The sequence below is a fragment of the Prionailurus bengalensis genome, chromosome E1, assembly GCF_016509475.1.
Source record: "Prionailurus bengalensis isolate Pbe53 chromosome E1, Fcat_Pben_1.1_paternal_pri, whole genome shotgun sequence".
Classification (NCBI taxonomy): domain Eukaryota; kingdom Metazoa; phylum Chordata; class Mammalia; order Carnivora; family Felidae; genus Prionailurus; species Prionailurus bengalensis.
The window spans coordinates 4,683,798-4,711,363 of NC_057347.1; the positions used below are offsets into that span (position 1 = coordinate 4,683,798).

Sequence of the window (27,566 nt, forward strand, 5' to 3'; positions counted from 1 at the left end):
TAGATAGTTTAAAAAAAAAAAAAAAAGGTAATCTGGTATTGTTCTTTTTAAATAGGTGTATGGTTCTTGGGGCGCCTGGGTGGTTCAGTCGGTTGAGCGTCCGACGTCGGCTCAGGTCATGATCTCGCGGTCTGTGAGTTCGAGCCCCGCGTCGGGCTCTGTGCTGACAGCTCAGAGCCTGGAGCCTGCTTCGGATTCTGTGTCTCCCTCGCTCTCTGCCCCTTCCCTGATTGCTCTCTGTCTCTCTCTCTCAAAAATAATAAACATTAAAAAAAAATTTTTTTAAAGAGGTGTATGGTTCTTGTATGTTCTTTTGTTACATTCCTGGTCGACAAGATACTTGCTGTTTTACTTGCTCCTTGTCTATTAAAAATGAGGTGAGGAGGCCCATGCCACCTCCAGCACATGTAGCTCCCTGGTAGTGATACCAATTCTAATCATGATGAGGACAATTGCTGCAGCATGGTAGAAAGGCACAGCGTCGCAAGCCAGAGAGAAAATAATGAGAAGGGGGAACGGACTGAAAAAAAGATTGATTGGCCTTCCACTGCTGTCAGAAGTACTGGGAGAACGCCTTGTAAGAGATACCGAACTTTCCAGAATGAGCACAAATACTGCAAATATATTCCTTCTTAACTCTTGTTTCACAACGAGGGAGGAGCTCAGGAAAACAAATAACTAAACATATCGCAGTGGCAAAAAAGAAAAAAATCTCTCATATTTAAAAAGGACTAGAAAATCTACAGAATATTTCTCTCTCAAGGAATCCCTAATCCCAAATTAATAGTTCACGTAGTTATAGTGGAGAGTTTGCATTATTAATATTGTTGAGGGTCTAATCCAAACGTTTTATATTTTCACTTATTTTATGTAGCTAATTAGTGTTTTAATTTATTTCTACTCAATCTTGGGATCAAGAATTTCCTACCATATTATGAAGAAAATAAGTTACTTCATTAATAGAAATCAGCCTCTCTGATAGCTAGCTGATGTTTTACCAAGTGAGACTTATCAGATGTTCCATGTTGTGTACACCTAATGCCCACCTCTAGTTTCACCTGCTCCCCCCTCCCCAGGGACAAGGGGGGTTTAGGGCATTTACCAACACGGATTGGCCTGGCTGTTCCTATCCTATTTTATTCTTGGTGACTAAATCCTTCTCCATAAGATATAAGCAAAATCTCTTTCCTTCTCTTCTTGATGCAGAAAAAGATTAATTGACAGGGGGGCGGTGGGGGGCGGGTGGAAAGAGAGACTCACAAGTTATTTGCGGATAAATTTTTTATCTGCAAAAATCCGGAGTAGAAAACAGAGTGACAAAGATGTTCACATTTTGTGCATTTCTTTGGTCACTTTTCAGCATTTGGTTGAATTACTCTTCACTTATGATTTTCGTGTGGACCTCCCGGCTCTTTACCCGCAGCTTGTTGACCTGGGACTCGGCAATGTCAGCCCGTTCCTCGGCCTCCTCCAGCTCGTGCTGGAGCTTGCGGAATTTGGAGAGGTTGACATTGGATTGTTCCTCCTGAGAATGAATGGAAATGCATTTAGGAGGGAAAAAAGGTCAGGATTTCTAGTTTCTTAGGTCAGTGGGTCTCAAATTTCTTTTTACTTGAAAAGACTTCACTCTACTAAACCTTTTTTTTAAAAAAAAAAAAAAAACCTAGAGAAATGCTCTTGAATTTTTTTTTTTATTTTTTTTATTTTATTTTTTATTTTTAATTTTCCTTGCATGCTTCTTGAACTCATGGATAACAAGGAGGGACAGGTGACATTTGCCACCAGGATTTCTAAAAGTTCTCCTTTTTAACATGTAAACATCTTAGAGCCATTACTAAATATGTCAGTTTTCCAAACTTTTTGTCCCCCTGAGTCTGGTGAATGAAACCAAACCTTCTAAAAATGCAGGTATACCACCTGTGTTATACTGAGCTAATAGCCTGGAGTATAAATTATTGCCTGTTGAATATAAATTATTACAACTTAATGCAGTTTACAAATTAAAGAAAACTTGTTTCTTAAAATAGTTTTGAGTAGTCTCTGATTATGTTTGAACAGATAATCAGTGAGTTTGGGAAGGCCAGTTCGGGTTTAGTCTTTAGTAATTGTCCTTTTTTAAAAGGCTCATTGACAGCTGTCCATAATGTGGCATTCAAATTTTGAAGTTAATAAAACTTAGAATCACTAAATAACAGAGCTTGAAAAAAACCTCAGATCTTCCTCTTATAGATGAGGAAAGTAAGAGCCAGAGAGACATGTTAAGTCTCTCTGTCACCACCCCCCCCCCACGCCCACTCCCTGCCCCAGACCTTAGAGGTCAGCAGAAAAATGAAAAACATTCATGGACAGAGGAACTAATTTGTGATAAGTAGGTATATATATATATATATATATATATATATATATATATATATATTTAAGTATTTAAGTATGGGTATATATATATATATATATATACCCATACTTAAATATTTAGGAAATCAGCATTATTTATTATTTAAGATAAATCATAGGCTGGAGAAGTGAGATAAGGTGGAGTGCCAAGAATCTGTTGATTTGAACATAACCAAGATCTTCTGAGCTCAGTGGTTTGAACATAAGCAAGACCTTCTGAGCTCCAGGCTTAATATTTAACTGCTTACTTGTCACCTTGACTTATGTATACAGTGGTATTTCAGTGTTTCCAAAACAGAATTCCTGTTTCTTTCTTGCCCTGTGAATCTGTTCCTCTCTTAGTTCCGCATTTTAGTCCTTGCTGTGCCATCCACCTGGTTATTCAAATCACAGACTGGATGAATTGCCTTTGATTTCTTTCTCTCTCGCCTCCCAAGGGCGACCTTTTAGCATATCCAGTAGTTTCTCCCTCCAGAATGTGTCTTGAGTCTCTCCACTCTGTCTGCTCCACCACCATCCTAACACAAGCCATGGGACCTCCTGGAAAGCCTCATAAAATGTCTCCTTGTACTGCCTGTGTTACCCAACAGTCCATTCTCCACAAAGTAGCCAAAATATACTTTAAAGAGTATAAGCCCAGGCATGACAGAGCAGTTCAGAACCCTCCTGTGGCTTCCCAGGGTCCCACTGTACTTGGAATACAATCCAGACTTCCTACCAGGGCCTAGAAGACCCTGTGATCTGCTTCCTACCTCACTCTACTGCCTCTTCTCTACTGCTCTCTCCGTGGTTCTTTCTGTTCCTTGAACCAGACTCTTTACCACTCAAAAGCATTTTGTTGCTCTTGCCCTTCCCTGGAACCATTTTCCCTGGCTCCTTGAGTGGTTGGTTTCTTCTCATTCTTTAGAATGTCATTGGCCATTTTCCTTTGATCCTTCCTCACCATACCCTCCTTTTCTTTCGTCCCTTAAATGAAGTTGGTTCTGCCATATCTGAGACCAGAGGCTGCTCAGTCACTCCAAGGGGTTCGGAACTCACCGCTTCCTCAGCTTGTCTCTTATAAGCTTTCACTTTTGCTTGCAGTTTGTCCACGAGATCTTGGAGCCTGAGCACATTCTTGCGGTCTTCCTCAGTCTGAAATAATATTTTTAAGAGTGAGTCTCTTGAGAGTACAAACACCATGACATTTTGTTGTACATTTGCTTTTTGATCCCTTGCAAACTAGGGTGAAAACCTAGACAAGCCATTTTCCTTACCTGGTAAGTGAGTTCCTTTACTCTTCTCTCATGTTTGCGTAGACTCTTGACAGTTTCAACATTGCGCTTCTGTTCACTTTCAACTTCTCCTTCAAGTTCGCGTACCTGTAAAAACGTGGGCATTTTAAAGACATTTACTGCGATCCATTCACTCAATGGATTTCTGCTTCTTCAAATGACCTGTGATGCTTCTTTCACTCTGTTTTATATCTAGGTTTCATGCCCTTGTCTAATTGTCCCCTTAAAAGCTCTTTGGCAGCAAGGAATGTGTCTCATTCCATCTCTGTATGCCCCACTCATCCAGCAGCACTAGGTCCTCAAAAGGCCCTGGATTGGAATGAGGAAATGTGCCATCAGAAGACCCACCCTGGCCTCCAGTTTCTGGATCTGCTTCTTCCCGCCCTTCAGGGCCAGCTGCTCAGCCTCGTCCAGACGGTGCTGAAGGTCCTTCACCGTCTGCTCCAGGTTCTTCTTCATCCGCTCCAGGTGGGCGCTGGTGTCCTGCTCCTTCTTCAGCTCCTCGGCCATCATGGCCGCCTGTTAGCAGTGGAACAAACCCGGTTGAGAGCTGGGCTGGCGCATCAGGATTCAAGTTTGAGCACCACCGTGTTGCCCTCTGCTCACATCAGTGATGGCCTTCTTGGCCTTCTCTTCTGCGTTGCGGGCCTCCTGGACAATGTCTTCCATCTCTCCCTGGATCTGGGAGATGTCTGTCTCCAGCTTCTTCTTGGTGTTGATCAGGCTGGTGTTCTGTTAAAATAGCAAATTTAGAAAGATCTAGTATATGAGAGCAAAGTTGGGATGCCAGATTTCTAATGAACTCACAGGCTAGTTAAGTAATTAGTATCCCTCCTTGTTCAATGAGTTATCTGAGATGACAATATATTTTTGAACGACAATCAACTTTGGATGTCACAGTACAGATAAATATTACTAACCCACAAATATTAAATGTTTTAAACGTTATCCTCCATAAAACACTGTGAGTACATTCTTCGATAAAGCTACGATATGAGCAAGAATTTCATTTTCATTCCTTTGTATTTTTCACTCTTCTGTTATACTCACTTGGGTGTGGAGGAGCTGGACGCGCTCACTGGCGTCCAGGAGCTCCTGTTCTGCCATTTTCCTGCTCCTCTCCGTCTGCTCCAGGGTCGCCCGCAGCTCCTCGATCTCAGCCTGCAGCAGGTTGGCCCTGCGCTCCACCATGGCCAGCTGCTCCTTCAGGTCCTCCTGGCCCCGGAGCGCATCGTCCAGGTGCAGCTGGGTGTCCTGTGGAATGAACGATCGTTGAGACACCTCGTTCTCAGGGCTGCAGTCTCCCCAAGCCCCTTGGGGCCCTCTTTCGAACCCACTTACTTTGAGGATGCCCTGGGTGTTCCTGTAGTTCCTCAGGGCCTCTGCAGCCATGCGGTTGGCGTGGTTCAGCTGGATTTCCATTTCATTGAGGTCTCCCTCCATCTTCTTCTTGAGCCTGATGGCGTCATTCCTGCTCCTGATCTCAGCATCCAGGGTGCTCTGCATCGACTCCACGACTCTGATATGGTTTCTCTTCAGCTGGTCAATTTCCTCATCCTTTTCAGCGATTTTCCTGTCGATTTCAGACTTGACTTGGTTCAACTCCAGCTGGATGCGCAGGATCTTTCCCTCTTCGTGTTCAAGAGATGCCTTTAATGACAGCAAGGGGTGACGTTAGGGAATGGAAGTTTATGGTATTCTAGAAATAGGAATTAGTTCTTACTTTTTTGCTACCATAAGACATCTTTGTTCCCTCGTTACAGAAATTTCTACAATGTGTTGTTGGTTTTATATATTTCTGTCTCCCCAGCTCGATCATTCCCTTGAGGGCAGGGACCTTAACTTACTTGTTTTTGTTCCTTTGGTGTCTAACACAGTTCTGACTAACACCTGTGTGTTAGTTGCATGCATGGTCAAGTCTCCATCCTCATATGTAGTACACAGAGTGAGAATTACTTTTCTTTTCTCTTGATTCAAGAATTTCATCAATTTTACATGCAATAGACTCTAATTCCCCTTGTAATTGTTTTTAGAATGTATGATAAAATGTCTACCTCTGCCTCCTCTAGAGCAGCCTGAAGTTCAGACTTTTCATGTTCAATTTGCTTCTTTACTTTTTCTAGTTCATGGATACGTTTCCCTCCTTCTGCAATCTGCTCAGTAAGGTCAGAAATCTCCTCTGTTGGTGAACAGAAATATAAAAAATTTTTTCAGTGAAGGAAAACATTTTTTCAAATCTTTTGTTAAAGGAGATTAAAATGTACTCACGTTGCAAATTCTTATTTTCCCGCTTCAGGGTTTCAAGTTGGTCTAAGGATTCCTCATAAGCATTCTTAATCTTGAACAGCTCTGTGCTAAGGGAGCGGGACTCCTTTTGGGAAGCTTCAAGTTCAGCATGAGTTTCTTCATACTTCTGTTTCCATTCTGCCAGGATCTGCGGGGCAAAGGGCAGTCAAGAAATTTAATGGAGAGAGTTTGATGGGATATGAGAACCATCTATTCTGGCAGCTGCCAGGCAGAGTTGGGATGACCTGGGACTGACAAGTAGTTATGAATGAAAAAAGTAGAAACCACAGGACTTGTCCTCCCCCACTGCCACCTGCCATGGAGCAGCAGCTCCCGAGAACAGCTCTCTCAGATAGTTGGAATAAGGCCACTGAAGGGAGCAGGCTTTGGTCCCGTGTTGAATGCCAAGGCAGAGGCTGCAGCACGAGGTACCTTGTCGAAGTTCCTCTGCTTCTTGTCCAGGGCTGCGCAGGCTGCGTTTGTTCTCTCCACATCGATCATCAGGTCCTCCACTTCATTCTGGAGCCGCTGCTTCGTTTTCTCCAGGGAGGCACATTTGGCGTTCACCGCTTCTACGTGCTCCTCGGCATCCTGTAGACGCTGGGCCAGCTTCTTCCTGAAAGGTGAAATAAGGACAATAGAAGTGAAGGCCATCAGCAGAATTGGAAGTTTCCAGGTAGGTACAAAAGAGTGCTTTCCACAACCAGACTCCTAATGGTCTGCTCTTCAAGCTTGCTTTGTAGGCCTAGTTCTGTGTTGACTCATTCCCACTCCTACAGACTAAATGCTGACAACAGTCCAAATTTCAACATCACCACACTTCATAGTCTGGTTTTAAGGCCATCTGTGATCAGCCCAAGCCAACATTTTACCCATTAAGGTCACTGGTTTATTCCTTCTCTGTAGAATATTAATATCTGTCTTGAATTACTGTTATGTATGTCTTGTCTCCACTGAATTTTCATCTCCAGAAGGTAGAGTGTGTATCTTGCTAATCTTTGCAAGACTGTCACACATGTTAAGTACTCAAATGTTGGATGAATTGAATTCAAATGAATTGAAATTCATTACCAAATATGTTTGATTTTGGCTAATTGTGTCCCTCCCTTATTTTTCCTGGCATTCCATTAATCCTTTAATAAAAATAAACTTTTCCAAATCAATGTCAGTTTTGCTTTGTGAGCTCCACTGAAAATCTCTTCTAAGGCATCCACCCAAACATGATTCCAACCACATAGTTGTACACTAGTCACAGGATAAACGACTAGCTCCCTCCTGAAACCTTCTGAATGAGTAGGTTTCTTCTTGTCAAGATTCTCCCTCTTCACAGTTGCATCTCGAACTGTTGATTGCATTGAATATTTGGTCCTTTTTGAAACCATGTGTTTCCTTTCTTATTGCAAAATTTATGTTTTCTTTTTAGTCTTTAATAGTATATGTCTTTGTTCCCCTACAAATAGCCATGTTTTTACATCTCAGAAGGACGAGCTATGCTTTGAATCTTGGTTATTTTTCCCTTACATACCTAACATCTTCGAACAATTTTTCCATTAGTGGCTGAGAAGAAGGAGAGGCACAGGGCAATACAATTAACTCTTACTCTGTCTACACCTTTATAGATAGAATGATGCCCAAAATACCCCCTTTTGAAAATAGTCGTTCAGCTTCCTCTTGCCTTACCACCTGCTTTCTCTTTTTGCCCTCTAGCTTAATTCTTTTCCCGCACTGCCAGATTGTTTGTCTTGCTTTGGCTTACGTTCATGCGTGTTTTTTCCATTGTTTTTAAATTTTCTTTTTGGAGCAATGGACATTTTCCCATATAGTGCTTATAGCAGATGCACTTGGTTAACAGGGACATTTCCATTTTAACTAAGTCTAGAACATACTTGGCCTCCTCCAGCTCCTCTGTGCGCTGGATGGCATCCGTCTCGTATTTGGTCCTCCACTGGGCCACCTCGCTGTTGGCCTTGGACATTGCCCTCTGCAGCTCGGCCTTGCCCTCCTGCTCCTCCTCATACTGTTCGCGCAGCAGGTCACAGTCATGGCGGGCTGATTGCAGGGCGTGGGCCAGTGCACTCTTGGCCTAAGAATGTAGAGATCAGTGACTTAATTTTATATCTTTAAAGTGATATTTAGTCTCTAGGCTCCTAGAGGTCACCAGAAGAAAATCTATGGAAGTAAGAAAACCAAAATAACCTCAAAAATAAGGATAGTGACAACAACAAGCAGGGCTTACCTTTATCTCCTCTTCAAGCTGCCTTTTTAGCTCCTCAATCTGTTGTGTGAATGCTTGTTTGCCCCTTGAGAGCTGAGAAACTAACGAGTCCTTTTCATCTAGCTGGCGTGAGAATTCACCTATTAAGACCAAGATGGATAAAACTCAGCCTTACTTTTGGAAATCAGAGCTCTGAATTAAAAGCTGGAGCAGGGAAAGGGAGCTGAGTTTGAAACACTTTGGAGAGTATCGATTACAGCAAGCCACCAACCTCCACTTCAGTTCTGATGAGAAAATCTATATGAGAATGAGAAGTATGGAAAGCTTTGAGGCAGATTACATACTTACAGGCAACACAAAACATTTTGCAAGGTATTTAAGATTATTTGATCACAGTAGAAATTGGTCAAGAAACATGCAACAAGAAATGTAAATCAAACCAACAAAACATCCCAGTGCTTCCTGTCTAAGGCAGTAGTGTTGTACTAGTGTACCTTACACTGAAAGTTGATTGAAACAAAGAATTTTTTGTATGGAAAATAGGAGACTTTGACCGATTCCCTCCATCAGTAGAAGTGATGTTCAGAAGAAAATCCTGGAAGCATTTTTATGTTAAGAAATGATCAAATACCCTTCCACCCCAGAATTCATTGGTTTAGGGGGCCTGAGCAGTTCCTAGACTAAATGGCATTTAAATCCAATCCAACTCTTCAGGCACCATAATTCAGAAAACATGCTGTGCTGTATTAAAAAGGGAGGAAAGACTTTCAGCTCCATTTTTGAACTGGTTACCTGGAAGCTTTATCTCTTTAATAAGAATGACAACTTTCTCTTTTTTCCATACCACTAAATTCTAGAAGGAACTTAGAAAAGATTCTTAAGATTCTTTGAGAATACAGGTTTTCTTCTTCCTGCATGAAGTGTACTAACTACCTGCATGACAATAACACAAGCCTCACTTTGAACTTTGTTCTAGAAAGAACAATATTTGAATGGATATGAAAAAGTGGTTCTCCAACACTTTGATCTGCCTATCACTTTAATAGTCCAGACAACCCATAAAATAATTACCATCTCGTTAACCTCTTGCTTGAGGAGGTAGAACTTTGGTAAAAAAGTTGGTAAAAATTTGGTAAAAAGTTAATTAGGGGAAGGGGTTAATGCACAGACTCTCCAATTTGGGAAGTCAAAACTACAAACATCCCTTGAAGGCTCCGGGGGGGGGGTGGGGGGTGGGGGGGTGGGTTGTAGTACTATTTCTCTGCATGATGGTGCTAGCTAGCAGCAGTTGGCCAGACTTCAGGAAAAAGAGTGGAGTAAGCGTTCTTGGACAGCCACCTCATCATTGCCATAGTCTGTCATTTTTAAATGTGGATTACATTACACAGGCCGTTGAGGGTAATAGAGTAATAAATAACTTGGGCAAGCATTTTGAAAGGTGAAAATAAATATTGTGAAGATACACTTTAAATCTGATAACTTGATTAAAGTCAAATCTGCTTTAAAATGTGAACAAGCAAAAGAGCCTGGATCTCTTTAGTGAAATCAACAATTACAACAAAAAAGAAAGCAGTCCGTGCCAGTGGTCAGTAATGTGTTCATACGAGTGGTGGTGGGTGGCCCCCAGGCAGATAGTATGTGATCTCAATTAAGTCATTGCAGAGGTTTTCAGCAAATTAAGCATCCAAGCTAAATTTGTCATTCAAGGTCAACACTGGTCAATGGCCCACCTGATTCTGTCTGCAGACGCGCTCTCTGAGCCGTCAGGTCATTGATCAGCCGCTGCTGCTCCTCTTCCTTGGTCTTAAGTTCACTCACCTGGTCTTCTAGAGTGCGGCACATCTTTTCCAGGTTCCCCTGCATCAAAAAGTGGTAGAAGGCATCTCAAGCAAGTATTTGGACCACAGAAAATTTCAATAATCCACACATTCCATACGGTGGTACTTCCTTATTTGGAGAATTAAATATCTTTACAGGCAAACAAAACCAATAGAGGCCTTGGGTTGCGGTGGAAAGAGTAACGAATGACATAGTCTAAACGTGCTACCAGCAAATGGCTTTGGGAATTTAAGTCTTAAATCAGGTGGCTTATCTCTGAGATGAGAATAATGATACTTGATTTTTTTGAGCAGCAAGTTTATGTATTTGTGCTTAAGGGGAAAAACAAAAGCCTAATCAAGGTGAGGTGTTTTTAAAAACCCCAAATGCATAGTTGAGTTGCTCTCATTTGGAAGAGCTGAACTTCCCGCCCTACATGTTCTTTGGGTGTGGCTGTTCTCACAGCAAAGAGTGGACGCTTTGCCATCACACCCTGGGTGTCCCTCGCTCCCGCCAGTCACCTGCTTGTGCTGCCAGTTACTAAGGACTCTTGACCGGCTCACTCACACCTGTCTCACAGAAATCTCTTTAAGACTTAAACCATGGTTGTACCTTGGCCTTGGAGACAGTCTCCATGTTACTGGCCAGGTCGTCGATCTCCATCTTCAACTCGCTCTTCTCCTTCTCCAACTTCTGCTTGACCCTCTGTAGGTTGTCTATCTGCTCCCCCAGCTCGGCCACGCTGTCCGCGTGCTTCTTCCTCAGGGTGGCCGCCGTGGCTTCGTGCTGCAGGGTGGCCTCCTCCAGGTCCCTGCGCATCTTCTGGAACTCGGCCTCCCGCTTCTTGTTCATCTCGATCTGGGCGGAAGTGGCCCCGCCGGCTTCTTCCAGCCGCTCGCTGATCTCCTCCAGTTCGCGGGAGAGGTCTGAGCGCTGCTTCTCTGCTTTGGCCCGGGAGGCCCGCTCTGCCTCGATTTCCTCCTCCAGCTCCTCGATGCGGGCCTGAGGGTGACACACCAACATTAATGGCAACTCGTGGCAGTTTTGATTCCTGTGATACGCGGACGAGGTGGAGGTTGTGACTCACCTGTAACTCCTTGATCTTCTTCTGCAGCTGCATGGCAAGGGCCTGCTCGTCTTCAATCTTGCTTTGCAGATTGCTCATTTCAAACTCTTTCCTGTCAAAGGGGCACTTTATGTCAGTCACAGAAACAGTAGTAGCACTTTCCCCATAGACGTGTTCTCATTGCTTACTTTTTGAGTTTCTCATCGAGTTGCTGCTTGTCATTTTCAACATCCATTGTGGATTCTTGGGCCAATTTTAGGTCTCCCTCCAGTTTCCTCTTGGCTCTTTCTAGGTCCATGCGGATTTTCTTTTCTTGTTCCAGGGATCCTTCAAGCTATAAGTTAATAATGCATGAATATAGTTCCTGAAACGTTACCATATTTTATCCCAGGTTTGACTTGTAGACATTTAACTCCTATCTAATCAGCAGCTTATTTTGATTTTTCCATGAATTAGGCAAATTTGTCCCACCTATTCCATTCTCATAACTATTCACTTAGTCCCAGGAATCATCATTTGAAAGGTGAAGTGTACCTCATTACCATATCATTACAGTAAACTGCCAGGGAGACAGCATGCCTTCCCTATCTCCCCACCGGAATCCACTGTGACTGTGCTTCACCACACCCACAGACCCCACAGCTGTGTTTCTAACCATGACTTTTGTCACTTCCTCCCCGATGCACACATTTATAGCGGGTTCTCTATTTGGTATCAGACTACATTTAAAGCCGAATTCATCTTCCACATTCTTTATTTGGAAACCTTTCTTCCTGTGAGAGAGAATCTTACGGATGTTTACTACTTCTTTGCTATTGCTATGCTCCCCATTTGGAGCATCTCTCAATTTCTTTGCATGGCCTCTTGCTTTTCAAGCCCAGGCCAAACCCATTTTGTTTGTACAGATTTCTTTGGTAAACACAAGCTTTCCTTTTCCCTGAGTCTTTTTATGTATATTGTCTGTTACCAACAACTTTGTTTATTGATTTTTTTTGACTTCTTGGGTGTCCATCTTAGACCTTGTAGCAAAGATAATGTCCTATACACGTATCCATTGGAAGCTTTTGAAAAGTCCTCATTACATCATAAGAATACAAACTCATGTTTACTTAGTTTGTTATAAAATTAAAAAAAATTTTTTTTACATGATTTTAGGCTTACATCATCCACTTGTTGTTCAAGCTTGATTTTAGCTTTGGTCAGCGTGTTGACCTTGTCCTCTTCTGCCTGTAGGTCATCCAGGGTCTGCTGGTGGGCCTCCTGGAGGGCCTTCTTCTCCTTGGTCAGCTTAGCGATGGTTTCGTCCAGGCCTGCCATCTCTTCCGTGAGGTTTTTCACCTTGAAAAATTAAAGAAGAAATGGTATCTGCTTTAAAGCAGGTTTACTAGGCTGACGGAACCTCGATATGGTAGAACAGAATGTGATTCATACCTTGTTCTCTGTGGCATGCTTCTCCTTTTCAACCTTGGCCAGGGTCAGCTCAAGGTCGTCGATGTCTTTCTTGAGCTCTGAACACTCATCCTCCAGTTTCCTCTTCTTGGCCGTCAGCTCGGCGTTGATCTCCTCCTCATCCTCGGCTCTCTCAGTCACCTCCTTGATCTTGGCCTCCAGCTGGATTTTCGTTTTGATCAGCTGATCGCACCTTTCCTCTGCATCAGCCAAGCTGTCTGCTTCCTGAGAAGGGATAATAGGCATTTTTAGATTGTAGTTCTTTGGACATTTTCAGATTTTATTAATATTTCAAAACCATATAAGTGAATTGTGTTTTAAAGCCTTAGGTTACTTTTTGTAAACTTCCCATCATCTAGGAAATATTTATTGGGCACTTATTATGACATTGCAGATTTTTTTTTAATTTAAGGAATTTAAGTCATGGTTCCTGATGAAATTATGATACAGTTTTATTTGCTAATGATGCAGTTCAGGACATACTATGCCAAAATATGGCACCATGGCATATTGTGTACCATAAACTGAAGGAGTTTGAGAAAATGGAAGATGCAGGAAACCCACTGTGACCTCCTTCCCTCGCCGTAAAACAGGTTAAAGTACCCTTCCTGTACTAGTAGGAAAGAAGACATTCTTATCACCAGAGATGAGAATTGGGGGCCAAGAAGGCTGTATAAACAAACCTTGTTAAACTAACCCTTATCTTTTTAGTTACTTTTTCACCATTTATTACTCTTAACTCAAACCCCTTTGTCCTGTCAAATCTTTACAAATTTATTGGCTGTCTAAAAGATATATAAGCTTCCTGCTCTGCTTACTTCTTTGGGTCTTCAGTCTCTTGCAAAGGCTCCCATGTACATGTAAAAATTCAATAAATGTGCATGCTTTTCTCCTGTTAGTTGATGTTGGTTGCTTTAATTTTCAGACCCAGCCAGGGACTTTAAGAGGGTCCAGGAAAACTTCTTGTTCCCCTAATGATGACCTATATTTAGTGTGTTGGTATATAATTTCAGATAAGTCTCTTTTCTTTCTTTAGTATTTATTTCCAGAAAAGTTTAGTGTGTAAAAAACAGACAAAATGGTCAGGTATCCAGCAGGTTGCTAGAGGGAGGGGTAATATCAGGAAAGTGACTTAAAGGGAAGATGTCTTACAGTGACAGAGTAGCTGGGAATCAAAGGAAACACATGGAAGAAATAAGAGGCACTAAAAATGTTCAGAGGTGGTGCTTAAAGAAGTACCAGGTGGGTTTCTCATAAGTTAGAATAGAAACTCTGTGGGAGCAGGGGCCATGCCTCTTACTTCAAGTTGTATCCCTGGTGCTTGGAACATTATTCCGTATTTGTTAAATGTGGAGACTTGACAGAATGATGTTGCAAAGAGGTCATACTATTCTCAGAGGAGAGGAGTATGATTGGAAACTGAGGTATACCTTGCAGTTAGCACCTGGTTCTCGAAGGTGTGATGAGCCTCTTGTCATTTTGGAAAAACTGTCCAAAGTCACAGTGCCAACCCAGGTAGGTACAGACAGTTCATCTTTCTTTACATCTTCTAGTGAAAGGCCCTAAACCTGTACGTCCAACTGGACCAAAGTAGATGTTCTTCTGAGCTCAGAGGACTGTAGGACAACTCTCAGTACTCAGGTAGTGGGTCTCGGTAGCAAACTGAAAGTCTCTCGTCATTTGCGTCACAAAGTGGGTTAAGCAGTGGTGTTTGATCAAACATTTCTTCCAGGTCTTCTGGGTGTTTATTGGGACATCAAGCAAGAATGGCAACCCTGTCTCTCATGCTTTGGATAAAAACTGACACTGTCTATAGAAAGTGTTCCCATTATCCTGGTCATGATCCTACTCTTTCAGGTACTGGAGAGTTTCTAAAGATAGAACTGTCAGGGAAGTTGCCAGAATACTGGTTTCAAGTGGATGTATTTTCATCATGATGTGTCCTCCCTCTTCACTGTGAATATTGTTCTTTTCACTGGTCTAATTTGCTCTTCTCAGTAGGGAGAATCTTGGGGAGCAAAGATCACCTCGTTTTTTGACCACATTCTACTAGGAAAAACACTAGGGGGAAAGGGAAAATGCTTTTCTTTTTCCTTTTAAACAGCAAAGAATCCTACTGCAATGCTTTGTAGTAATGTTGTGTATGGGATTGTGTGGATCTTCTATGGAGTTGTGAGTTAGGAAAGATTGATAGTCCCTTAGGTGGAATCTAGACCTTTCTCTAGCAATTACTGAGCTGAAATTTCGCATCAGATTGGGTGCTAAACAAATGGGTTCTGATACTCACAGCTTGGACCTGGAGTTGCAGGTCGTTTTTCTCTTGCATCAGAGCAACCATTTTCTCCTCCAGCTCTTTTCTTTTGGCCTCAGCCTTTTCAAGACTTTCCTTGGTCTTCTCAAATTCTTCCTTCATGTTGGCCATCTCCTTCTCAGTCTCGGCGCTCTTGAGGAGGGGCTTGATCTTGAAATACAGCTTCATCCAGGGCCAGTGCTTGACGTTCATGAAGGCACGGACGTTGTACTGGATGCAGAAGATGGACTCTCTGTGACAGAAGCAGAAATGTTCCACGTCAGGTTCTCATAGGAAGCAGAGTGAAAAGGCCTTGGCTGCTGGGGCTCAGTAAAATATCTCTGTTAATACCTTCTCTCCACCATCCTCTGGTACTCCACTCTGGCCAAGAAGCCTCTGCACCTGGCCTGGGTTCGGGTAATCAGCTGGGCCAGCTTCTCGTCTCGCATCTCCTCTAGAAGCCCCAGAAGCCCAGCTTTGAAAAAGACCTGTGTGGGGGGAGGGATTTGCAGATCAGAAACTGTACATAAACTTCAAAGGGACATGGATAGCATCGGGTGGGCTTTAGAGACCATTACCTTGGTGTGACCAAATTTATACTGGGTGTGGTCAACGTCGATGGACCCAAGGAGCTTCTCAGAAGCCTTCTTGCTGTCAATGAACTGCCCTTCAGGGATTGCACTTGCATTTAATACCTTGTATCTGTTTAGGCCAAACAAATAAATGATACAGCTATTGTCACCAATAAGAAATCTTTTCTTGCCTTATTTGCCTTATTTTAGAAATGACGTAACTTTTGGGTAGTCTAACAAACATAAACAAGAAATCATATCTACGTCTTTATTCTCTGCATATTCAAAGGGTGTCAAACTTTTGGCATATCAGCATACCAAATGATCAATACAGAGTCTGTTAAGTGTGTTTCTCTTCTCCTCAATTATAATAGAACGTATAAAGGATTTTTATTTCAATCAAAAAAGTTGAAATAAATAAAAGAACCTCTTGAGATAATTTGAAGTGAGAAAGTCTGACCTCTGTTTGAAGTCTGCATAAAGGATTCTGCTGGGGAATCCCTTCCTGCAGATGCGGATGCCTTCCAGCACTCCGTTACACCTCAGCTGGTGCAGGACAAGTTCATGCTCCATGGCCCCTTACAAACAAACAAACAAACAAATAAACAAACAAGCAAACAAACATGTTGTCTGTATGTCTATAGAATAGTGAAGTCACACTGGAGTCTTACTTGGATGTCAGAAGAGTCTTACCGGGAGTTTTGGTTTCATTGGGGATGATGCAGCGTACAAAGTGGGGGTGAGTGCTCCTCAGATTAGTCATCAGCTTATTCAGATTCTCCTGTGGAATTAATGAATATTTGGTTTGAAAGTGTGCTCTTTTCATGCATTCATATTTACAGACATAATCACTGTGACAACTGTGACAGTGCTTCAATTCTAACGAATGGTATCCTAATTTGAATTTGCAAAGAGTTCTTTCTAGAATTTCCACATTCCCAAAAAGTCCTTCCCTTTCCTGTTTTTGTGCCTTATAAACATATTTGTCTACAAGTTGTTGAGGTGGTTGTTCATTGCTTTTGAATCTCCTAGCATGTGTTGTAGATTTAATATGATCTTCTAAATGTAGGGAAATACCCCACCCATACTGTTTCACCTGGATATGTGATCTGACGTTACAAATAATTCAGTGTCTTATTCCAAATCTGCCATTTCTTTATTTACCCTACTTTCAATTGTGTCTGCTTCTCTATCACATTCCTATTCCTTTTCCTAATTACAGAGCTTTGTCCTCCTGCTCATTCCACAGAAAGTGGCCTTTTAGTGCTTCACTCTGGGAATTGGCAGAAAACCAACAGCCATGTTACCAACTGTGAGAAGGGTTCCAATTTGTGGAAATCCTGTTTGTTTGTTTGTTTGTTTGTTTGTTTTCCCAGATAACTAAAGCTTTCATTGTTACAGATGGGATTGTCCAAAGAAAAGCAAATTTTCCTTCAAGAGCTATTTTTTATCACATCTGTTTTATACCCTTCGTTTAGAACCAGCCTCCAATTCCCAACACTGTTCTTCTGTCTTTGGCTTTCAAAATCCACTCTATTCAGTTCTGTGCCAATATATACCTAGGCACGTGCATCATTTGGAGGCTCCCACATACTCCAAAAAATCTCGTTTTGCTTAGTCCTATCCCAGTAGGACCTTTTAAATGTCAAATGACTTTATTTCCTGGCATTCAGATTTAATTTTGTTATCTGATACTGACTTCTGCAATTCACTGTCATCCCTCCTGACACCTTGTCTCCTATACACTAAAGTGTCTCTTCCAAATTACCCCAGACCCTCTGAGACTCCAGTCTACCACCACCAACTGACCTAGATCTTTGAGTCACATTCAGTTCTGGAATCCTTGCAAGATTACTCCCCTTGCCCCACAGATACAATAAAATCGAAGTTCTTAAGTCAAATAAGAGAGAGCAAAGGATGTTTGTACCCTGAAGAGAGCAGACACAGTCTGGAAAGAAGAACCCTTCTTCTTGCCGCCTTTCTTCCCACCACCAGCCTCTAAGGGGGGTAGAGAGAGCACAAGCAAATCATAAGACAGGCTTTCTCAGTGTATGTTTTATACATTAAATGAAAGATGACTTCTGTTGCAAGTTACCTGCTTCAGCAGCTGCTCCCCCAGTGAAGAGGAAAGCCAGAGTCTTCATTGCGGACTTCTGGTACAGCCCAACCACGGTCTCATTCAGGGGGTCCTTGTTCTTGTCCAGCCAGCCGGCAATGTTGTAGTCCACGGTGCCGGCATAGTGCACCAGTGAGAAGTGGGCCTCGGCCTTGCCTTTGGCAGGCTTGGGCTTCTGGAAGTTGGCGGACTTTCCAAGATGCTGCTCATACAGCTTGTTCTTGAAGGAGGTGTCTGTAGCCTTGGGGAACATGCACTCCTCCTCTAGGATGGAGAAGATTCCCATAGGCTGAGAGTAGAAAAAGAAACAGATGCCGTTTGAATTTCGTCTGCTTTTAGAAATAATATGTAACATCATGATCCTATTTGAGTAAATTCATCTTTTAATTTCTTACAACTAATGAAGACTTATTCCTGGGCCAGAAGTCGTTAAGTTAGCAAATATGTATCAAGTGCCTCTAGAGATCCAGATGCTGTGCTGGGCTCTGGGATGTGATAGTGAGGGAGATGATTGAAGGGCATGCTCTTGTGGAGTTTGTGTCTCGCCCCAAGGCTTTACAGCCGTATTTCTCCCAGTGTGACTCAAAAACTGGTTGCATCAGAATCACTTGATGAAAATTCAGGTTCCAAGGCCCCCATCCACACTGACCAAAAAGTTTTTCCAAGGGTAATGTGCAATTTTATTAAGTACTTGTGGTGAGTCTTAAACCGAACTTTGAGAGCCTCTGCTTTTAAGTACTAGAAATTGGCATTTCAGTTACCAGTAATAATGAATCTAAGGATGACGAAGTGATAATAAGTACAAAATATCTAGTGCTCTTTTATAAGGAAAGATGGCTTTAAATATGAGGCCAGCATTGCAAACCATTGGGAAATGTAGAGTTCCGCACGTTAAAGAAAATATTCACTCTCCTTTTACCAGGATATCTACCTTGGAGTTAGCAAAAGAAGGAGTTTTCCTGATTTTGTTTACCAGTAGCAATATTTTAAGATTCTCACTTAAATACTATTCAGCAGTATACTCTGTGACCTGAAAAGTCATACGAACCTTCTCGATGAGCTCGATGCAGGCAGCCAGGTCCATCCCGAAGTCGATGAACTCCCACTCGATGCCCTCCTTCTTGTACTCCTCCTGCTCCAGCACGAACATGTGGTGGTTGAAGAACTGTTGCAGCTTCTCGTTGGTGAAGTTGATGCACAGCTGCTCCAGGCTGTTGAACTAGGGCGTGGCGAACACCAAAGAGCTCAAGTGAGTTTGGGAAACCCGGGGGGCATCCGGCAGAGCAGACACGAAGCGGAGGGGCCTTAACAGGGCCGCTTATTCCAACAACTCACATCAAAGATCTCAAAGCCGGCGATGTCCAGGACCCCGATGAAGTACTGTCTGGGCTGCTTGGTGTCCAGCTGCTGGTTGATGCGGGTGACCATCCACAGGAACATCTTCTCGTAGACGGCCTTGGCCAGGGCGCCCACTGCGTTGTATACCTTCGTGGACAGAGTTATGATTGTTGGCGTTACTAAAGACGTGTTGAGAAGGCTGGGGATGTGTGTGATTCATTGAGGCCGTTCACTTACCTGCTGCACAGTCTGGCCTTTGGTGACGAACTCGTTGCCGACCTTGACCCTGGGGTAGCAGAGGGCTTTGAGCAGGTCAGCAGAGTTCAGACTCTGGAGATAGGCCGCCTTGTCAGCAACTGTAAAGACACAATTCAGGCATCCTGTGTGACCTACTGTGGGCCCCACAATTCATAGGAGCAGAGTGATGAGTGAATCATTTTATAGAAAGTCTGTATGGGAGTAAATTTGCATACATCCATCAGAAGCTCAGCTGTAAAGGAAACATGAATATGGAGTGGGCTTTTCGTCTCTGTTACCTTCGGTGCCATCTGGCTCAGCCTGCTCCTCACGCTGCTTCTGCTTGAACTTCATGTTCCCATAATGCATCACAGCCCCCGTGAGTTTGTAGATGGAGACTCTTTCATCAGAGGTGAAGCCCAGGATTTCGATGGCACTCTACCAGGAAAAATGAGAAGACAAAAGGACAGAAGACACTAACTTATTGAGGAGAATTTATACCTTATCTTTAACCACACCCAGAGAGGGGTGTTATTTTCATTCCCATACATAATGGATTAAAAAAAACAAAAACAACCCTGCTTATGTAACTTACATCTGTGGCCATCAGCTCCTCTTGGTCATCAATGCTGGGGACTGTGATCTCCCCTTGACTGACGAAGGCATAGTCATAAGGGTTGGTGGTGATCAGGAGCATTTCTGGGTACACAGAAGTCAGGGTATACATTTTACATTAGAAGTTGTTAATAAATGATTAACGTCTAGCATATAAACTTAAGCTCTTTCTTACCAATTAGGTCTGGCTTCTTGTTAGACATGATCTGATAAAAAATGTGGTAGCTTCTTTCTGCCTTCAGCTGGAAAGTAACTCTAGACTTCTCCAGAAGATCTGCAGTGGAAAGTAGACATTGGTCAGGACAGAAAAATTACAAAGTTCCTGGAGTGATTTTGGAACTTGGGGTCATTAGCTACTTCTCACTGGCCCCTTGAGATTTCCACGGAATGTGCCCCCGAGGCACCACATATTGTGCCTTTGCAAACACCATTGCAGTTATTCTTAGCACCTCTGGAAAGAAACTAAAGCCTGCCTGGCCCAGGATATAGACATTTCTCATGCAGAAGATCCTTGACATTTGGAGTATAATTGATTCTCAAGAACTCCTGTCTCCCCAGGGTCTCTTCTCACTTTAAAATAGACCATTAAGAGCAACGTTTATCAAGGCTCAGTAGGCAACTCATTTACCCTCATGTTAGTGTTTTCCTAGAAAAAGTTGAAATTCATTCTGAGGCTGGATTATTTCAGACAAGCCCAACGGCTCCCGGCAGTTCTTACGGAATCATTAGCTCATGACTGAGGATAAAGCACACTGTGGGCTATGGGTAAGACTGGCATTAACCATGGGCATGTTTGGCAGCAGACTGGTGTTTCACAGGCTCCAGGCTCAGCAGGAGCTGCAAAATGTTCCTCCAAACCATCAGTTGTCATTCTTGGATTCTGTTGAGGAGGTCCTGTTACTCACATGTTTCAATATCAGCAGAAGCCAGTTTTCCCGTGGTACCGAAGTGGATCCTGATGAATTTACCCTTGCAAGTAAAAATGATGATGTTATATACCAGACTTGAAGCGCACGAGAAAGAGGAGACTGCAACGATAATTCAGGCATGCTTTCTCGGGCACCTAAGGGCTGAGAAGAGCCTTCTGTGACTGAGAGACTCACAAAGCGAGAGGAGTTGTCGTTCCTCACGGTCTTGGCGTTGCCAAAGGCCTCCAGTAGGGGGTTGGCGCTGATGATTTGATCTTCCAGAGTCCCCTGCAAAGGCAAGCACGGTCCTCACCTCCGGGGCTCCAGACTTCCTGAGAGCCCTGACATCTTGAGTCTGACCCCAGACCCACCTGCATTTTGCCTGAAGTAACTTCCTCCTTCTTCTTCTCCCCAGTGACTGCAATTGTTGCAAAGTACTGGATGACACGCTTGGTGTTCACGGTCTTCCCCGCCCCGGATTCTCCGCTGCCAAACAGAGACCAAACATATGTGAGGAATTAACCTCTGTGACGAACGAAAGTGCTTCCACTAACAGCATTTACTACCTTATGCATCGATCTTTTTATGTCTTTGTCAGTTCATATTATTTCTGTTGCTCTCCACTGATAAGAAGTAGAGAAATCCATCCATTAATCACCTAACACATACTTCTTGAGGGCTTAAAATGTGCCAGGCTCTCTTCTAGGTGGCCTGGGGTTGAGGGGGCCAAATGGCAACCACCCACAACTATGTGGGAAGTGAAACCGTTAGTAAAAAAAACTCTATGAAACAATTATGTGTTCTTCAGTCTCCTTAGATTAAAGACATGACTTAGGTTAAGTCTTTGAAGGACTGGACATCTCTCAAGGAGGCCTTAAAAATGAGCTACTGGTAACATTCCCAAACGGCTCAACTGTTCAGGAGGTGGTATGTTATTCCCTTCCATGCACAGAGACAGGATTTTATACCATCATTTTATACTCTCAGGAAAGTTCTGTGCAACCTTTAAGACTGGACTAGCAAATGACAAAATTTGGGGCATTGTCATTTTATATTCTGAGGTAGTCTAAGCCCTTCAACAAGCTATAAACAGTATCTATTTCCAGGCTGATCAGCCATTGCCTCAGTATGGGAGCATTAACTATTTTTTTTTTTCTTTTTTGGTGTCTTTTTCCCAGTGCAAATAAACTGCCAGTGAGTCCCAGGATAGTAATACATACGTGATTAAGATAGACTGATTCTCCCGATCTAGAAGAAAAACAGCAGGCAATCAGCATATATACAAGTTACACAAGCAAAACTTTCTATGGGGACGGACCTGTGGTGTTGAGTGTCTCACTTTAAATTTTTTTTTTTTCAACGTTTATTTATTTTTGGGACAGAGAGAGACAGAGCATGAACGGGGGAGGGGCAGAGAGAGAGGGAGACACAGAATCGGAAACAGGCTCCAGGCTCCGAGCCATCAGCCCAGAGCCCGACGCGGGGCTCGAACTCACGGACCGCGAGATCGTGACCTGGCTGAAGTTGGACACTTAACCGACTGTGCCACCCAGGCGCCCCGAGTGTCTCACTTTAAATGGAGTTTTTAAATACATTATTGTAAAGCTATGTATGACATTATTCTTAAACCTCTTAAGTTGAGGAGAAACATAGAATGCTGTTATATCTTGAGTTCCTTAAGCTGTGACAATAAGCATGTCCTGGTTTAAGACAAAGAGCGATACTTTCCAAAGCCAGACACTGTCTAGTTGTCAGCTGTGGATTCCGGTAGCATGCTGTCTGCTGGTCAGTGCATGAAACTTTCTGAAAAGTGGGTAATCTACTAAGGGTTTGGACTATAGTTCGGTACGTTTAAATAGTTCATCAAGCCAAGGTTGAGGTGTTGTTTCTAAATGAACTAATTGGCCTCACAAAGAAAAAAAAATGTTTTTGCCTTATGGCCACAGACTGCACCCCAGATTCTCATCAGCCTCCCCCAAAGTATGGCATTGGGTCGAAGAAAGATCAGATGAGGAGCACAAAATCCTTTTAAAGTGGGGGACACAGCATCTGTTCATGTGTGTGTAGCCCCCAAACACCATCTTCATTCAAAGAGAGGACATCTTCTCTGAGATGGTCTCTGATGACTTGAGAGACAACAATACTCCTAAAAGCATCAGGTTTGTGGTCAGCAAGAAACTTAAGCACAAAAGGACTGAACGAACGTGTATTTTTCATTTCTGTTTAGACAGTGTGATTCAGTTGTTACTGAATCTTAACTCTTATTATTTACATCTATACAATAAATTATGTATTCCCAAGAAGGAGACTGCAAGCAAATGCAGCTGAATCAAGGTGGAGCGGTAGTGTGGCCTGGTAAAATCACGGAGTGGGAGTCTGGAGAGCTAGGTTTTAGTTCCAGCTTTGACGGCATGTAACTCTCTGTGTTTTAATTGCCTCTTCTGTACAACCAGGGGGGTGGATTAGATTATTTCCAAAGATCTTTTTAGCTTTAACACGTTGTGACTCTTGGGGGTAAAGTAATTTGTATGAGAAACACTTGAGCCACTCACCCGTCAGCATGAACTGATAGGCGTTGTCGGAGATGGAGAAGATGTGGGGCGGGGCCTCCTGGCGCTTCTTGCCTCGGTAGGCCGTCACCACCTCTGCATTGTACACTGGCAACCACTTATAGGGGTTGACGGTGACACAGAACAGGCCTGAGTAGGTCTGTACCAAAAAGGGGGAAAGAAGGAATATAATCATTTCATGGGGACCTTAATAATCTGCTGTTTTTCAAAAATATTAACTGCCTGCACAAGCAGAAAGGCCATGAGAATGAACTCACGTAGATCATCCAGGCTGCGTAACGCTCTTTGAGGTTGTACAGCACGGCGGGCTCGTGCAGGTGCGTCATCATGGCCATGTCCTCGATCTTGTCGTATTTGGGAGGGTTCATGGGGTAGACTTGATCATCTTTCACGGTTACAGTCTGGCAAGTCAAATAAGAGAGGCCAGGTCAAAAAGTGTCAGCTCACCTTGCCCCAGGTGCCGCACCGTCTCATCATCTCAGACATTTTACTCACCGCCCCTCCTTCAGTCTTGGCCGTCACCTTCCCCCCTTCCCTGCTTTGCACTGTTGCTTTCACGAAGGACTCTTTAGGGTCCACCACAAAGACTGATGTCTTGGCATCAAAAGGCTTATTCTGGGCCTCAATGCGCTCCTTTTCAGACTTTCGGAGGTACGGAGCTGCCTCCCCAAAAACGGCCATTTCGGCGTCGGAACTCATGGCTGCAGGTTATTGGCGGCAGCCCAGTCGAAGACCCTGCCTGGGAAAGGAAGGAAAAGTATTATAGACATTCAGATATTACATATTTCACGTTTAGAAAAAGAAAACATTCTGTATTCACTTAGCATTGCGTAGAGTGTGACCATGTTTGACTAGAGACGAAATATGGGTATTTGTGTTTTGTGCCAGCACTGATAGGTACTTAACTTAGTCAAGCATTTGGAAAGACTGTGGTTTCTGGCTCTGGCTCACCTGCTGTATGGCATGGTAGCTGCTTTCTGTTTCATCTGTATACACATTCATTTCTGTTAAGTTGCCTGTGACTGGCTTATACAGGGCACAGAGCTAGGCTCTGGCAGGGTTTCCTCCAGCTCTTTCGCTGAGAGCACTCTTCCAACTGGATTGTAAGCACCTTGCAGGCAGGGAGTACTTTTCCTTCTACAGCATCCTTCACGCCTCTTAGAACACATGCGGGATACATGCAAGGGCTCAAAGCTGGCTTTGTGAATTTGCAGCACAATGGATTTCTGTTGCTAAAATTCTAGGAACTATTTTGTACATAGTGAAAACCTTTTCATTACAGATTTGGATTCATTATAGACTCACAAAGACTACCTAAATCAAGGAAAGCAGAAACGGGAGCGTGGGGGTGGGGGGGGTGGGGGGGGTGGCTTTGCTTTGCGTTGTTTTGTTAAAAAAAATTATTTTACATCAATGTTTTCTTGTTCCCATACTGTAATTTTGACAAATTTGGCTTCTTCACCTGTCTTTAGTATTTCTGAAAGACTAATTCTAAAATATTATTATCTGTTTTCTTACTTTATTATTGAGAATCTCAGAAAATTTTCACAAAATTTCCTTTCCAAGATCTGTCTCTTGCCACTTTAACTAACATTCATTAATCCTGTGCTTAATGATAGTGATAGTAGGTAGTGATAGATAGTAATGATAGATAATGATAGTGATCATAGGTAATTTATTTTATAATCATAAAGATATTTTTCCAGAAAGACTCAAAGCACTTGTGTAAGGTTTCCCATGCTTTTCCATTCAAGCTGCAGGGATTTGGGTAACACAAAATGCTTTGTCTTGCTGAAAATGCTCAGTCATTTACATATCTTTCTTTTTTAATTTCCATTTTATGGACTGTGAAACAACATACACGTTTAAGCCACTTTTCCAAGGCAAGGATTCAGTTCATTCAGATAGCCTCTCATGGTTTTTTTATATTATATGATGTTGAGGCAAAGCTGTAGTATAGGAAATTTACATTTTCTCTATAAATGAATAATAACACCAAAATGTTGTATTACATGTTGTAACTCAGTTATTTAAAAGACAGACTGCAGTGCTGGTAATAGAAAAAAATTGTGTATAAAACTTCTCAAGACTCTAAGAAAGCATTTTCATATATTGCAGAGGTTATAAATTAATGAGAACCAGTTTCTAAAGTCCCCTTCAGAGTTTTTTCAAGGGAAGCATGATCAGCCATGAAATGAAAATGCTTTCAATTTATAACCCCCCAAGCACTCTCCAACCACCTTCAGAAGATTTCTTGCCTCCTGTGAGGAATAAGAAAAAAAAAATCAGTATCTTACCTTAGAGATGCAACCTTGAAGTGGGTCAGAACTGTAAGAGAAAGAGCAAATTTCTTCTGATTAAATTCTAACGGTTCCCAATAATAGCATAATTGTTAGGCGAGAATCAGGAAATGACTGGGGACACTGAAACATCTAATTAAAATTGCCACGGAGTAAGTAGGTGCCTTACTGAAGGGCTGCCAGGGGCAGGGAAACCGGGATGTGTGGCATGTATGAGGGCGGCCAAGTATCCCTTACCGTCTCCAGACAGAGCCCTGTCCTCACACACACTTACCTTGAAGCTTTATGAGGAAAGACGAGCCAACTCATTCCAAGGGTACTTTTATAGGGTCAAATATGGAAAACACGTAGCCTCCTCCTCTTTCTTAAAACATATTTGGCAAAACATGTTTTTGGCAATGAAGGTCTCCAAGCATAATTCCCCTCATATTAAAGATGTTTGGATATAATTAGAAGTATTTCCTCTCACATTGGGTTAAGTATATGAATCAATCTCCTATAAATAATTTGAGAGGTCGGCAATCTGAAAGTGATCTGCCTTTGGAATAATGTAAGGTGTTGTTTCAGAGACAGCTATGTTCTGCCATCCCTGGACTTTGTTGCTGCCGTCATTCTGTTTCGCTGAGCTGCCTGTGTGAAGTCTCTTCCACTGGCCGAACAATTGCAGATATTAGAGTAGGAAGGGAGGTTGCAGCTCTTGACCAGAGTGGTAGGAAGAGGTGGTTAGTCGCCCCCAGGAAGGCACGAGTTTTGTTTGTTTGTTTTCTTTGCAACTTATTGTGCTTTCCTGAGGGTGCTTGGAAACGTAATTTTGAATTTTGAAACTTGCTTCGTGAAGAGCAGCCAAGGACAGCTTCTTTTGTTGCGTCCAGTCGGCTCCCTCTGATTCATTGTCAGATCAGACCACTCCCACTTCAAGCTGGCTCCAGACTTCTTTGCCTCGCCAAGCTGAGGTGTCCACCTCTCTCATTTGTTGAAAATGCAAGTTGCTTGTGAAATCCTGTTTCCTCTATGAAACTCAACATAGGAAAATATTAGAAAGCAGGGCATTTCTCTGTCTAGAGGCAGCACCTGTGACTCCTCCACCAGCTACCCATGGTATATATCTCACATTTTGCTTACAAACGATACCTGAACATTGTTTTCTATTCTGATTTTTTAAGAGATGTTTGTTATTGTGTCTGTCTTGTGTCTCTCTGTGTCTGCATTGTCTGTCAGCGGCTGAGACCCAAGTTGCTGCATATACTCTGTTTGGCAACAGTTCCTATATTCTTGCACTTACATTTCAATCCGTTTAATGAAATGGGTCACCTTCTGAAAGCACGTGTCTAGAGATACTGGTTGTAGTGGTCATGGGATCTATTACTGTAAGGGACCATCAGACCCATATTCCTCATTTTACTAAGGAAATAGCAGAGGTCCAGAGAATAGAAGGGAGTGACCACAAATTACTCAGCAGCCTTGACTCTGGTCACCTGATTGGTATGGCAGCCCAGCGTGCTTTCTGGTATCACTCTTGTGTCTGGAGTAGATTAAAGCCATCAGGAAGGGTCTTATAGGAGTCGTGCGTCTGATGGAGCCTTCCTAGCCAACTCCTAACCTGCTTGGTTACCACAGGTATAGATAGAATTTTACTTTCTTTCATAACTGGGTTTTGTTTTTTTTTTTTTTCACATTCATTTTCTTTAGCAGACCTCCGAGAAATGTGGGCAGTGGTTTTCAGGAAGACAGAACATTTTAATAATGTTCTCAGTAGGATTTGATATGAATTTTAAGGTAGTCCTTTGACCCACTCTGGACAGATTTTGCAGTAAGTTTGTTTGTTGTAAGACATTGGTTTTGGTCATTACTGCCAAGTTACCAGGCACTGAAGCATTTATAGGTGGTGTGGGAACAAAGTGAAAGCGGGGCCAAAGCAGTGAGAAGGGTGATCCCACACCCTTCCTAAGGCCAGAATGACAGTGGGAATCCTAGTTACCTGCTAAGCTGCTTCCTTGTGTCTGATTTAAGTCACTCTCCTGCAGTACATTTAAACCAATATACTCTTGCTTTCAATTCACATGGATAGTGACCACTTGGCTTTTCCTTTATGCTGTCTAGGAAGGTCATACTTTTGGC

At 42.8% G+C, this 27,566-nt stretch overlaps 1 protein-coding gene across 1 annotated transcript; it reads right to left on the bottom strand.

Annotated features, from left to right (window-relative positions):
• Positions 1-1,263: 1,263 nt before the first annotated feature.
• On the bottom strand, positions 1,264-25,799 carry MYH1 (myosin heavy chain 1). The gene is made up of 40 exons (XM_043583127.1): positions 25,723-25,799; positions 25,446-25,476; positions 23,644-23,887; positions 23,406-23,549; positions 23,131-23,287; positions 21,799-21,826; positions 20,950-21,064; positions 20,774-20,866; positions 20,576-20,639; positions 19,846-19,944; positions 19,651-19,754; positions 19,355-19,493; positions 19,056-19,174; positions 18,816-18,965; positions 18,529-18,699; positions 17,460-17,769; positions 17,292-17,362; positions 16,058-16,145; positions 15,825-15,942; positions 15,371-15,494; positions 15,144-15,280; positions 14,790-15,045; positions 12,485-12,727; positions 12,215-12,391; positions 11,242-11,387; positions 11,075-11,165; positions 10,600-10,989; positions 9,900-10,026; positions 8,191-8,309; positions 7,841-8,037; positions 6,387-6,570; positions 5,937-6,102; positions 5,723-5,847; positions 5,010-5,318; positions 4,719-4,922; positions 4,275-4,400; positions 4,017-4,187; positions 3,651-3,755; positions 3,433-3,528; positions 1,264-1,525 (listed from the first exon to the last, which is right to left on the bottom strand). Exons 3-40 carry the CDS (start codon positions 23,845-23,847, stop codon positions 1,373-1,375), a joined length of 5,820 nt encoding a protein of 1,939 aa, XP_043439062.1. The 5' UTR covers positions 23,848-23,887; positions 25,446-25,476; positions 25,723-25,799; the 3' UTR covers positions 1,264-1,372.
• Between the last annotated feature and the right edge of the window lie 1,767 nt (positions 25,800-27,566).

Excerpts from the sequence above, each read along its gene's own strand:
- MYH1 (XM_043583127.1), bottom strand. The coding sequence starts at position 23,847 with ATGAGTTCCGACGCCGAAATGGCCGTTTTTGGGGAGGCAGCTCCGTAC. Across the intron at positions 19,494-19,650 it reads AGGAGCTGATGGCCACAGAT|AGTGCCATCGAAATCCTGGG; the intron begins GTAAGTTACATA and ends TTTTCCTGGTAG. Across the intron at positions 8,038-8,190 it reads AGCTTGAAGAGGAGATAAAG|GCCAAGAGTGCACTGGCCCA; the intron begins GTAAGCCCTGCT and ends CTACATTCTTAG.